This window comes from Hydra vulgaris, chromosome 15 (genome assembly GCF_038396675.1).
Source record: "Hydra vulgaris chromosome 15, alternate assembly HydraT2T_AEP".
NCBI classification, from domain to species: domain Eukaryota; kingdom Metazoa; phylum Cnidaria; class Hydrozoa; order Anthoathecata; family Hydridae; genus Hydra; species Hydra vulgaris.
This window is the reverse complement of record NC_088934.1, coordinates 27,720,444-27,735,099: the sequence shown is the minus strand read 5'-3', so window position 1 is coordinate 27,735,099 and position 14,656 is coordinate 27,720,444. Positions and strand designations below refer to the sequence as shown.

General features: G+C 26.5%; 1 protein-coding gene across 2 annotated transcripts in view; it reads right to left on the bottom strand.

Annotated features, from left to right (window-relative positions):
- LOC100201323 (hydrocephalus-inducing protein) overlaps nt 1-14,656 on the bottom strand; it is a 150,370-nt gene that overhangs the window by 3,494 nt on the left and 132,220 nt on the right. For both annotated transcript variants that reach the window (XM_065818900.1, XM_065818901.1), the window contains 11 exons: nt 9,615-9,822; nt 9,181-9,414; nt 8,882-9,051; nt 8,503-8,701; nt 8,022-8,288; nt 7,391-7,696; nt 6,374-6,457; nt 5,764-5,973; nt 5,405-5,568; nt 3,992-4,142; nt 3,378-3,608 (listed from right to left, as the gene is read on the bottom strand). In XM_065818900.1, coding sequence (XP_065674972.1) covers nt 3,378-3,608; nt 3,992-4,142; nt 5,405-5,568; nt 5,764-5,973; nt 6,374-6,457; nt 7,391-7,696; nt 8,022-8,288; nt 8,503-8,701; nt 8,882-9,051; nt 9,181-9,414; nt 9,615-9,822 — 2,224 coding nt within the window. The remainder of the gene's footprint in view (nt 1-3,377; nt 3,609-3,991; nt 4,143-5,404; nt 5,569-5,763; nt 5,974-6,373; nt 6,458-7,390; nt 7,697-8,021; nt 8,289-8,502; nt 8,702-8,881; nt 9,052-9,180; nt 9,415-9,614; nt 9,823-14,656) is intronic.

The window sequence follows — 14,656 nt, the reverse complement described above, 5'->3', positions numbered from 1 at the left end:
TTTATTTTTCATTTGGTAAAAAACATTAAAAATAATAGTAAATATTGTTTAAATTTTCAAATTATCTAATTAATAATGTAAAACTAAATAATTGCACATAAAATAGTTGTACAAGAAAAGCCTTAAAGGTTAAACCTTAGGAAAAATACTAGCTTATTAAAATAACTGACAAATTAATTTTTATATTTTATTGATAAACTTTAATATTTAGTTGGTCCTCCTTTAGCATTGACTCCACTTGACAAGCATTTTAGCATTGACTCTACAAGACATTTGACTATTGTCAATGTCAGAGTACAATAAAACAACAGCTTTCTTCAAATCTTTTTTCCTAAATGATTTGTTACCTATTTTTTTTATCTAATAAAGTTCATAAAGGCTTTATTGGATTCAAATCTGGGTTCTATGAAGGCCATTTTAAAACCTGTATGTGCATTTTCATCATAAAAGGTTTTAGAGGCATGTTTGGTCTTGTTGAAATGCAAATTTTTTTCCCAATCTAAGTTTTTTAGCAGAACAAATTGACATTCATAGTTTTAATAATAAATTTATATTTACCAACGCCATTCCATGCCTAACAACCCTATAACATTACACTTTCACGACCATGTTTAACTGTTTCTTTCATGCAACTCAAATGAAAAACTTAACTCCTTTTTTGTTAAACTCTTTGTGCACCATTTTTTTAAGTTAAACTTGGATTCATCAAACCAAAAAACGTTTTTCCAAAATGATGCTGGTATTAAAAATACTTCTTTGCAAAATTTTTTAATGTTAGTGAAATTGTATTTCCTGTTAAATTTTTCAAATGTTATATTTTTTGCGCTTTTAATTCAAATTTTTTTCATCTTTTAAAGTTGTTTTCCGCTTTTGTCCTCGTTCGGTACAGATTTCAAATGTTTCATATTATTTGTTTTTCTTTACAATGGCTCTTACTGTTGTAAATGCAAGATTTGTAAGTTCTTGGAATTTTCTTAAAGTATTTCCTTGTTTAACCAAGTTTATAACAAGTTTTTTTTGAATAATATTTAAATACTTACTTTTGGACAGTTGCATCACTAGGGGGGTGCAAAGGGGGGGGGGGAGGGAATCTGTTAATCTAGAGGGATGACAATAAAACTTTATCACACTGGGTGACACCAACCTCAGCAATCCAACTACTTTTGGATGCCATACTACTCGAAGAACAAAGTTTTTAATGTCTTTTTTTCAAAAATGTTATTAATTGAAATTATGTTATTAATTGTAATTATGCTATTAATTGTAATTATGTTATTAATTGATAAATGTTAATTGCTGAGAATAATATTCTAGAGATATAAATTCAATAGAGCGCTCTCTTCATAAGCAAGAGGTTCCGAGTTTGATCGCCACCACATCCCTGGTAGAACCTCGCTCAACTCATTTCTCTGCGCAGCGGCCTTGTTTATCAAGGTTCGTGTTTCGGAGTTATAGAGTTGAGAGAGGATTATACCACAAAGAAGTAGCCTCTTCGCCTGTAGTGGCCTTCTTGGCCTTGAGGAGGTGAATTAACAAGAAAAAAAAAAAAAAATTATCAAAAAACAGTTTTGTACAACTAATTTATGTGCATGTAAATTCATTCCTGTCTATAGAAAAAAGCTTTCTTTTAATATTAAAGTTTTTGTTTCAGTTATTTTCATTATTAATCAAGTTTAAAACAAATTTTAGCAAAATAAAATACAGAATATAGAAAAAAGCTTTCTTTTAATATTAAAGTTTTTGTTTCAGTTATTTTCATTATTAATCAAGTTTAAAACAAATTTTAGCAAAATAAAATACAAAAATTACTTTGTACAATCAAATTCTGTTCTCACTGTATGTGTGTGTGTGTGTGTGTATATATATATATATATATATATATATATATATATATATATATTGGGTTGTCTGATAAAATCTTGCTGTTGTTATAAATTAAAAAATTCTCAATCGAAATGAAATATTTTGTTATATTGTAAGGTAGTCTATTTATTTTCTTTGTTTGTATTTTTTTTTTTTTTTTGAGAGCATTTAAATGACACCACTTTCTCTTTGCACTTAACCGAGGTGCCAAAACCACAGAAGCTGTTGTAGAGACTTGTGCCATATACAGAGAGGGCACCATAACTGAAAGAACTGCTTGATATTGGTTTGCAAAGTTCAAAAGTGGCTATTTCAACCTCAAGGACACATCTTGTTTGGAGAGACCAATTGAGTTTGATGAAGAACATTTAAATCAACTTCTGCATGAAGACATATGTCAAAAACTAGAGAATTGGCAGAGAATATAGGATCCAATAAATTAACAGTAGCAGAACATCTCCACTCAATGGAAAACGTTCGAAAACTCAAAGCTTGGGTGCCATATGTATTGAGCAAAAAAAATAAAAATCAACAGTCCACCATTGCTGCCAGTTTGCTTGCTTGTCATCTCTTTACTCATGAACATAATAGCAAAGATTTCTTTATTGAATTATCACTGATGACAAAAATAGTGTCTCTATGTCAACATGAAGCAGCATAAAGAATGGTTAAGCCCGAAAGAACAAGTGACCCTGCAAGCAAAGTAAGATCTCCATCCACAGAAGATAATGTTGTCTGAATGGTGGGACTGGGAAGGCATTATCCATTGGGAATAACTTGATGGCAAACAAACAGTCAATGCAGAGCATTATGTTCAACAGATGCAATAATTAAACAATGCCATCCAGAAAAAACAATCTGATAGGCGATATGGCGTTTTTCTGCAACACGACAATGCCCATCTCCACATTATCATTATGACCAAAGAGGCAATTCAAATGCTTGGTTGGGAAGCGCTGCAATACCCTTCATACTCTCCAGACTTAGCACCATCAGATTTCCCACCTCTTCTGATCTCTTTCAAACGCTTTGTGCAGTGTTTCATTCAATAATGATGCCAAATTACGTGTGTTGGCTAGACAACACTTGTTTTTTTCAAATCAAGGCCGGGCAATTATTACCGAAGAGGTATTGAAAAACTTGTTGGGAGCAAGTCATAACCAACAACATAGAATACATTATTGATTAAATTGTTGTTATTTTATGTTATTTAAAATAAAAAAACTGGCAAGAATTTATCAGACAACCCAATGTATATATATATATCTATATATATATATCTATATATATATATATATATATATATATATATATATATATATATATATATATATATATATATATCTATATATATATATATATATATATATATATATATATATATATACACACACAAATAAATATATACACACACACATATATTTATATAAATATAAATATATATATATATACACACTTACACACACACATATATAAATATATACACACAAACATATATTAAACATAAAAAGAACCTCTGACTGTGCTGGAATTACAAACTGTGGTGGTAAATTCACTTCTTGAAGATTGCAGCTGGTTTGAAAGTTTACTATACTTAGGAGAGGATTATTGATTGTTATTACATGAGTAACACTTTGTCTCACTGTTGTGGTTAAATCAATGCAGCAAACTGCTCCTGGGGCCAGTACTTTAAATGTAAGGCAATAAAATAAATATTCTCCAGAAGCTTCATTTTTGAATGTTACCTAAAACAGTATATAGAAAAGAATAATACAAAAGTTTACAACAACAACATAAAATAGAATAGACTCAATTACACAATAAAAATTTTTAATGAAAAGAAGAACAAAAAAGATTTAAAACTAAAAATTGAAGTAAAAAAGAATAAATCAAAATTAAAATATCATTAAAAAAAAATTTGTTAAAATATTTTTCTTTTATCTGCAATTTATTTGGGTAAGAAACAAAGCTGAGATATCAAAAAACAATTGCAACTTTTAAACCTTTTTTTTTATTCATATAAGAAAAGGAATCATAAAATTGACTAAGGCATAAAATATTAATGTTATAGATGAATGCTCCCTTAAATTATAAATTTAAAAAACATGTAAAAATTATAAATGTTAACCTTAGTACTCCAAATTCCTTCTTTATGCGCAAAAAAATTGACTTTGTATTCTTTTTTAGACAAACCGGGTACATCAATATGTTCTGCACCACCAATTTTTGTAGCTGGATCTGATTTTTCTGGTTTAATCATTTCAAATATGACATGGAATCTGAAATATTTTTTTTTAATGAAAGTATTTTTAAAGTACTCAAATAAAACATAAAAAATTTATTCTACAAATAAACACAGAACACAACGAAACAGCATTTAATAAAGAAGTTTATGATTCCCCCTCTAAAAAATTTTACTCGTAAAGCTAAAGCAGGCTTCAAACATTGGACCTCTTGATTTTCTAACTGCTGCACACGGAGTGCTTATCATGTAATAGTATAATTAAACACAATTTCCTTTGGGTTACAATCAATTTAAACTTTAACAGTTTGACAAATTTTCTTCACAACAAGATTATAAAGCTACTTTTAAGCCTTTTTTCTACATGATTTGATATGCAATTGTACATGGAGCTTTCTACATGATTTGATATGCAATTGTACATGGAGCTTTCTACATGATTTGATATGCAATTGTACATGGAGCTTTCTACATGATTTGATATGCAATTGTACATGGAGCTTTCTACACGATTTGATATGCAATTGTACATGGAGCTTTCTACATGATTTGATATGCAATTGTACATGGAGCTTTATATATTAAAACTAGAAAATCCAAATAACTATTAAAAAAAGAAAATAAAAACAAAAATTTACAAATATTTGTCAAGCATTTTTATTCACTGGGATAAATGGTTCAGTCTTTTAAACCCATAAAGTTTTAAGATATAAAACAACAATTCTTTTTATTTTTATGTATGACTCATTTAAAACAAATAAAGTTCTCTAAACTAGGCCCAAACAAATCTTACATTAGCTCTTAAAGTCACCTCACCTCACCCTTGCTATCACATTATGAAAATAATTCCAACATCTTTAAACAAACTTAACATATAATATCTTTAAAGAAATTAATAATGAGCTTATATTTGCAACATTTGCTGCAAACTATAAACTTATTATGTCCATTTTATCTGTCATTTTTTCAAGAAAAAGACATCATTGTTTCTTTCTTGAAAAATTCAACATTTTCCATAATTTCATTGAGCCCAATAACATATCTTGCTAAAAACTTTACTAAAAAATAGAATATCCACTCACTTTGTGAACATGTATTTTAGAAATAATTATAAAAGTAAACATAAAAAAAAAAAATTTAAATAAATAATAAACCCAATTTATTACCAAGTTACTTATTTCTATTCAATCACTAAATCTTTTTTATTATTTTAGATTTTGATAAGAATTGATGACCACAACCAGAAACAACAAAAAATTTTTCAGTGTGTTTGACATATAAAAATGAGATAAAAAATACCTTTGCGGCTTTTTCAGCCAGTTGCTCACATTAAGTAGTTCAGTGCATGGAATCTTACATGGGACCTCTCTCACTATATTATTTATTGGTTTAGGAGCTTCAGAAGTGCCAACCAAGTTATATAATAAACCAGATCCATCAGGTAGAGGAAAGAAAATTGAGCCCTATGTTTTTGTAAATAAAAGAACTCTTTTTAAAAAAAATAGTGCAGCTTATTATTTTAAGAATAAACATAAAAATTTCAAGTAAGTTAACTTGTTAGTAAGTAAATCAATAAAAATTTCTTACATTATGTTTCTTAGTAAGTAAATCAATAAAAATTGCATTATGTTTCTTGTAAGTAAATTGATAAAACTTACATTATGTTTCTTTGTTTCTTGGGTCATTGTAAGAGGTCGATAAACAATCTCATAAGGTTTATTTTCTTGAGGTTCCACAACAAAGGTTTCTGCACCTGACCAATACTCCCCATCAATAACTGGTTTTAATGTCCATAAATGATTAGTTTTGTTATGAATGAAAACAGCTTTTGCATCTCGATTCCGAACATGACTTATAAAATATATGGACTGTAAAAAATAAAAATAAATAACATTTTCAAAAGTCAACATATATACACAACAAATAAAAACAAGGTCTAGAATAAAAAAAATATTAGACGAATACTTTATATTGTTTGTTTCATAAAGTAATGTTAGTCAAAATATATAACCCATTCACATTGATGATAAAACATCTTTTATTTTAAAAGAATACTAAGTTGTTATTGTAAAAAACTGCATAAAACAACAATAAAACAGTACTGCAAGGTTTTGTCAATATAAAAAGCTTGTGTTAATTTAAAGCAAATTCAACATGTTAATTTATTGCAGTTTTATACAGTTTATAACATTAAAAACATACAATGTGTTTTATTGTCAAAATATAATATAAAGTATCTTGCATAAAATAATGTCAGTCAAAACTTACATCCTTCATAGGAATCCTGGGAATGCATGAACCAACAAGATTTAATAATAAAAAATTTCCATCTTCCAAATTGCATCGAAAGTCCTAAGATAACAATCCAATATATATATAAAAATTGTATTAGCTGTTAGTTAAGATTGATTTGTAATGTTTTATAAGTCTTAAGTATTCATTTTATATAAATAATTTTAATCACTTTGGCTGATTCTGTATGTTTTAAACATAGAAAAATGGTAAAATTTCTATGTTTAATTCTTATTCGCACAACTTGTTTATAAATTTTATGCACATACTTTGGTATCAGTTTTAGCTTAAAGCTTCACTTTACTTCTAGCAAATTTTGTTGACATATATAAAAAAAAGTGAAAACCTTTTTAACACATTTAATAGTTTTTTATACAGTCTGTTGTTAAGCATCATAACAAGCAATCATAAACATATATTTATGATTAGTCAACTTACAACAAAAATGTGAAAGATGCCCATAACTGAAAAACTTGGAAATTTGCTTTTTGAGTCTCATGGTTTGCTTTCAGCCTTTATTAGATGTTTTTAGATATGGGTAACCTTTTTAGATATGGGTAACCTTTTACTTACTTTTTCTTTGTGAAACTTTTGTCAAACCAAAATTTTTGCTTTTGTAAAATTAAAATTCAAACCTTTTAAAATGCATAATGTTTAATAATTTAAAAACTTTAATATTTGTTGAGATAAAATTAACTTATTATTGTCTTTCAAAAAGTTTATTTCAAGTAAACTATTTAAATTTAATTTAAGCGTTTAAACAAATATATAAACTTAAAAGACAAGCAGTAATTTTAAAAGGTTTTCTGATTAGACCTGAAGACAGTTAGTCAGAACTGGACCCAACGCCAGATGCTCTTATTCTAGAAACAGGCAAACTGGATCTGGCACATCTAAAATTTATTTTGATCCATTACTCTGTGTAAATATTAGATAATATGTATTATTCTCTATTAAACTGGGTAAATATTAAATAAAATCAATCAAATTTACATCTGATCTGATCTCTTGACTTTCTTTAGAAGGATTAAAAGTAATCTCAAATCGAACTTCCATTCCAGACGATATGTAACCATTGGTTGGAAAAATACTAAAACCAGACTTGAGCTTTTTGGTATCCCAAGAAAAGTTACTGCCAATATCCCCATCATTTGTCATAACAAGCTTCCTAATACTAAAGCTGCCCAATGTCACAGAACCAAACGAAATAGATTCACTGTCCAGTTTAACATCAGTTCCATGACAACCACCAACAATACTGAACAATGGCTGAGATGTACCAGCACAATCCATGATTACCTATTGAAGAATAACCTTTATCAGTAAAAATTTAAAATTACACTTTTGAAATGTAAAACTTTTTAGGAAACACCATCAATCACAATAGTTGAGAATTTAAAAAAAAATGTTTTCATTTTCAGTTACAATTGTGATGAAAATGATGGTAATTTACGGGAGTCAATGGTAACTTAAGTTGACTATAACGCTCCAAGACAACACACAGATAAGATTCTGACACACTCAGACAAGATAATATAAGCAAAATCATATATACTTCAACTAAAATAACTTTAAAATAAAAAGTTTCAAATATAAAAGTATAAGAAGTTTTTTAATTCAATACCTCTTCATAAAACTGAGAGATACGAAACTTTGGATGAAAATAAATTGTGATGTCAAATGTAGCTTTGGATTGCAAGTTTACTGAAGACTTTGGTGAAAGTCCTATAATATTTTGACTTTGCAGCGTTAAAGTTGCAGCTGTTAAGGCAAACGTGCAATCTACTGCTGCTAAACTGTTGTTCACAATGCGAACTGATTTTGATACTTTTTCATTAACTCTAAGAAAACCTAAATTAACCTTACGATCAACTGGATTTAAAACTTCCACCTAAAACGCAATATACAATAAATAAAGCTAATAAAATAAATTATAAACCATAATATATATATATATATATATATATATATATATATATATATATATATATATATATATAAATTATATAAAAATATAAATAAATTAAAAACCATAATATATATATATATATATATATATATATATATATATATATATTTATATATGTATAAAAAAAGAAAAATACCATCATTTCAATTCCTTGCCCACACACACTTAAATAAATAGGAGATAAACTATTAATTTCAAAAACCACTTGTTCATTGTAGTATTTTACATCTCTTGGGTAAAAACAGATTTCTGATTCTTTTGTTTCACCAGGAAAAATTATAACTGGGGGAAAATGAATTTCAAGATGACTTGTGTTAGAATATAAACATTCCACGCTAAAATATCACAACTTATTTTTTTAGTAACACATAAATAATAAATAAAATATTGTTTATGTTTAACTATAATGTAACCAGGTACATTTAACGATTTCATGACATAAAACACTGACAATTAACACACTTAAACTATAAAATAATATTAAATATCAAACAAAAAAATACAATTGAAAATACCTGATTTCTTTGGTATCTTCATTTGTAATATGCAATATCTTTTTCATGATTGTGGCACCAGACCGATATAAAAAACATGGACCAAAGTTATAAGAAGTAAATGAAAACTTTATTGCAGGTAAAACACCATTTCCAGTTAAAGATAATTGATATGTTGGGCCGTTTGATATCTAATTTGAAAAAATAGCCTTAAACAACTTTTCTTCCAATTGTCTTAACTTTAGATTACATTTTTATATATTTAGATTACATTGTATTATAACAATGCAATGTGCTGCAATATGTCAACAAACACTTACCTTTAAAAAGGCTTTGCAATCTTCTAAAGTCATAACATAACTTGGTGTAAAAGAAACTTGACACAACTGTTTTGTATTTTTTAGCACAGTGCCAGTATCGGGAATAACTTTTACACACGAAATTGATTTCTTTTTTTTGAATGTTTTGGATTTAACAATCCATAAAAAGTCCAAGTTAAACTTACTGCTGTTTTCAATATGAATGTGTCTGATAGCTTTGTCATTTATTTCAACCTTTCAAAAAAAAAAAAACTCTTTTTATTAATAAAAAAACTGTATAAATTCTACTAATATTAAAAAATTTAGTAAAAAAAGTAACTAACTAGAACTGAAAACTGAAAAAGTAACAAGCTAGAATAAAAACATGGATTTGTAACAAATGTGAATAAAAAGATATTTAATCTGGTATTTTAAAAGATACTTAAAAAGCTTACATTTAAAAAATTTATAAGATTTAAACCGTTAGAAGATAGCTTTATTTTGTTACCAGATGAATCTTCACAGTAAATATCAACATTAAAAGAAACTCCTTCTGCTTTCACATTTAAGATAAGAGGATTTGTTTTTTGACCAATTTTGCACTTGACATTAAGGTTTAATTCACCTTCACTTTCAGTTTTGTAGGTCAGAGTTATAGGAATTCTAAAATAGAAATATTTATATTTTTTAAATTTTGTGCACATTAACCACAAATAATTTGTGTGCACATCAGCCAGCTATAATAAACTATAAAAAAGAAACAAAAAAAAAAAAAAATTATATTGAAAAAATATCAAAAATGTTACATAATACTAAATTTATTTTTATTAGTATTTAGTCTTGTTTAAAACTTTTCAAGTATCTACTTTGTGTTTTTTGCAATAAACACTATGGGTCAAAAGTTTGGGTTCACTTGCTTTATTTTTAAATTACATCACATTAATTTGATGTATTTTATTTTTACATTTTGTTTATAGAGATTACACACCTATTTGTGTATGTAGAGTGTAGGTTTATCATCATTACAATGTGGAATGAATACTATGAATTAAAAAAAAATGGGTAAAAAAGTAGTGCTGAGTGTACAAAAAAAAAAAATAAAAAGGGAGATTTTTATTTTTCTCAAAATGCACTCATTAGAGTGTTGTAAAGCAAACATAAAACTGGATGTAATCGGAGTTGCCATTGTTCAGGGAGACCTACAGCAACGCTGAATCACAAAGACAAATTTATCAATATTCAAAAAAGAAATTGTACTCGAACTGCTACTGAAATTTTCCAAGAACTTAATTCCATGCAAAAAACACTATTATCTGTTTTAATTGTAAAACAGTGTCTAGCAATTACTGTTTGAAAGGAAGCGTTGCTGCCAAAAAATCGTTACTATTGCAAGCTAAGTAAAATTATTTGGTAAATGTGTGATAAAACAATGTGTGATCCCAAAAGTCAAGCATGCTGAGGGTCAGTCATTGTCTGGTGATGGAAAAAAAGTTGGTGATCTTTTGTGAACTGAGGGTACCATGAATAAAAATAATTTTAAAAAAATACTGAAATACTTTTAAAAATGTCATCTCATTCTTTCATTTTCTTGAAAGAATGATTATTTTATTGAAAACAATAAGTAATTGAAAGTTATAAGCAAAATCTTTTTTTTTTTTAAAATGAAAATATATTGCATGATATTCAAAATAATCTCATATTTTGCTGAAAGTATGATTATTTTATTATAAACAGTATAAATAAATACTTATGATGAGAAAAATTTTTATTTTTTTTGTTTATTATTAAATTTAAAAAGTGAACCCAAACATATAATTATAATTTATAATTTATAAAAACATATTTTTTTTTTTTGCAATTTATAAATGTGTTTGCAATATATGACTTTTTTTTGCAATTTATAAATGTGTTTGCAATATATAATTTTTTTTTGCAATATATAAATTTTGTATGCAATATATAAATGTTTTTACAATATATAAAAATGTCTTAATCATATTTCTTTATGTTGTTGTTTGAAGTGATACTATTTATTTCTGTTTTTAAGGAAGCTTTTTCAATATTATATACTAACAAATTTATTTTAGCAACTCTGTCTATAGTACCTTAAAACTTTTATTTTGCTCCAAGCATTTTGCTGTTTAGAATAACTTTTCAATTTGACTTGTGAAATTTATTCTAAAGAGCTATCAAGCTTTTACTTTTTTATTCTGATTCTTGTTCTACCTGGGTACTAAAATCATTATCAGTTTTTTTTTGGAAAATTTGCTTCAAAATTTTTAACCTAGTGTAATAAATAAATAATTTCTGTAAATAAGTTTTAACAATTATCATGAATTTCAATAAAATATTTTTATTTCCAGTTCTAATTTAACAAATGTAAGATTATCTTTAACACTGCATTTTTAAAATTTTTTTTTGTGTTCCAAATGGATTACTTATAATTTGCCGTAGAAATGCTCACAATAACAACATATATTTCATATGGAACTTCTAATTCTTTTTTTAAATTTGCTTGCCACATTATTGAAAATTGCTTGTTACATTATTGAAAGTTGCTTGCCACATTATTTCTTCTTCCTGTTTACAAGATAGATCTTTGAGTTGAATAAAACCTTGTTTTCTAAAAAATCTAGTTTTGTGGCAATTAATGTTGAGTATATAAAAATTTAGTTGTGGAAAGCTCTAGAATTTTTGATGATGTTTCTGTAACTTATGATTTTAGAAGTCTGAATCATACAATTGTGATAATTATTAGGGAAGTTTTTTAATGACAACTTTGAGGCAGATTTAATTAAAAGTTGCTTTTGATGTGAGAAAATTAAATATATATTAATTATCAGCTAAAAAAAGATGACGCAAAAAAAGTTCTAAATACTAGTGTCCGGACTTTGTCGAATAAAATTCAGGTTTACAAGAAATTTCAAGAAATTTTCGATAAAAACTAAAAAATTTGGAAACGATAAATTATTATTTCTCGTTTCAGAGTTTTTCTGTAACGTCGAAATTAGTATCTGGACTTTGTCGAATAAAATTCGGGTTTCCAAAAATTTCGAGAAATTTTTGATAAAAATTATCATTTCTCGTTTCCGAGTTTTTTCGTAATGTCGGAATGAACAAAATATTTATAAATTTCTGTTCGAGTATTTTCAAAAAAAATCATTGTTTAAAATAATTTTCATTTTCGACGACTATGTTTTTAAATACATTTTACTTTTTTTTACCTTTAAATTTTACAACAAATTTTTTATTGTTCTTTGTATATTTTTATGATTTATTTTAATTTTATTTTAATTAATAACTTTAGTTGAATTCACTTCTTAATTTTTTTGTGGTAAAAATTAAAATTTGATGTAATCTTTGTTTAATAATTTCTAGACAATTATTAATTCTAATTTAATTTTCTATAATCAGACAGTGCAGAGACTTTCGGAATGGCGGATAACTTTTTATAACGAATTTTATAAATAAATTAAAAAAAAAAGAAAGATAAAGAAAAAAGAATAAAATATGAAAAATAAATGAAATAAAAATAAAGTAAATGAAGAGAAGAAAAAAAAGATATAAAAAAACAAAAACTAAAAAAAAATTAAAAACCAAATCAAACAAATTAAAAAAAGAAAAAAATTAGATAAGAAAAAGACAAAAAAACAAAGTTAAAAGAAAAAAAACATTCGAAAATGGAAAGTAATTAAAAAGAATTTTAAAAATATATAAAAATTGCTCCGTTTATGAAGAAAGGAAAAAGAGTATTTTTTAAATTTTATCATTTTTGAAAGACTATATGAATTTGCTTGATATGATTTACTTTTTTATTTTATTATTGTCATTTATTGAGAAAACTATACTTTTCGTGACTAAATGTTTGTGTGTAAGTGGGTGACACCTTTTTATTTGTGAGTATTATTGAAAATTTATTGTTATTTTTTAATGAAATATTTATACAACTTTTATTCATATGATTATTGATATCAAGATTATTATATTTATTTAAACATTGTTACTTTTTTTTTGCAGTAATTGTTTAAGTTACATGGTAGACTGTTACGTTTTGTCAGTACATAACTGTTTGTAACTTTCCTATCTGTGCATTATATTCAATTGTTGTTTTAAAGTTGATATTGATTTATTATCATATAATTTTCTTATTATTCTTATAATTTATCATCATCATTATTATCATTGTTATTTGTATTATTAATGCTATTTCATGGTACTTACTTATGATTAGTTTTTAACTATTTGTAAATGACCTCGATTGTATCTTTTATCTCGATTGATCTTTTATCGAAAAAAAAAAAAAAAAATACTGTTATTGATAATAATTTCTAGTCAGTTAATAATTTTTAATTTAAATTTAATTTTATTAAAATTAAAATATTTTTAAGTTTGTTGAATATAAAGGATGAAGAAAATTTTCTTCAGTCTACTTTTGTTTTGATAAAGGCAAGAAGCCAAAAATTTGAAGAAAATATTGAATAAAAAAAACTTTTTGCTGTTCGTTAAAACTTTTGTGATAAAGTTTAAAAAATTATTAGTGAACTCAAATAAAAATGCCAAAATCAAATAACACTGGAATTTCTTTGACAAGGAAATTGACTACCTAAATTAGACTACCCCCTTGCTGTATGTAAAATGTGTGGACAAAACTTAAAAATGCAGCAATCTTCAACCTCCAGTGCCAGGTACCACCTTAAGTCAAAGCACCCACAAGACTTTGCAAAGTTGACCAAACTGATGGCTGAACCGGAGGAGAAAAGGGCTGAGGACCTCAAAGAAATCCATGAGGCAACTGTTGGCCTTGATGAGGCTCAAGACAAGGTAGCCCACTATACCCTTTCTCAGAATGAAAAAATGAAAACCATGGGGTCTTAGAAAACTCTTGCAGAATATGGCCTTGGAAAGTACTCCTCTCAACACAAGAAACAGTTGGAGGCTGACATGGAAATTGTGAAGTTCATTGCCAGAACAGGTAAAAAATTTGTAAGTTGTATTTTAAACAAAAGTACAATTTAAATTGCGCTAGATTGAGATAAAAATTACCAGTAATTTTTAAAGAGATATATAATTTTTTAACAAGCGCAATTAAAAATCCTTTTAATGAGAACATTATAAATCATATATTTTTAAAAAGTTCCAAAAGCATTTCATATTCATTTCAAATTAATTTAAAATGTTTTAATAACTTGGGTAGCATAAATCCAGAAAATGCCTCAGGTTTTGTAATATGGTTAGCATTTTTCTTTTTTAAGGATCGGCCTTTGAAGTTGCAAGTAACCCAGCCTTAAGAGACTTTGTCAAGTACTTCAATCCTAGGGTGTCAATCAAGGACCCAACCACTTTTATGAAGTACAAGTTGCCACTTTTGTATTCAGCTGTCATGGGTGTAATTAAGTCTGAATTGGAAATGGATCTTCCAGATTGCAGAGGTGTGGCACTGACTACTGAATGTTGGACCTCCAAAGCTGAAGATCCATTTATTTCACTTACCCTTCAC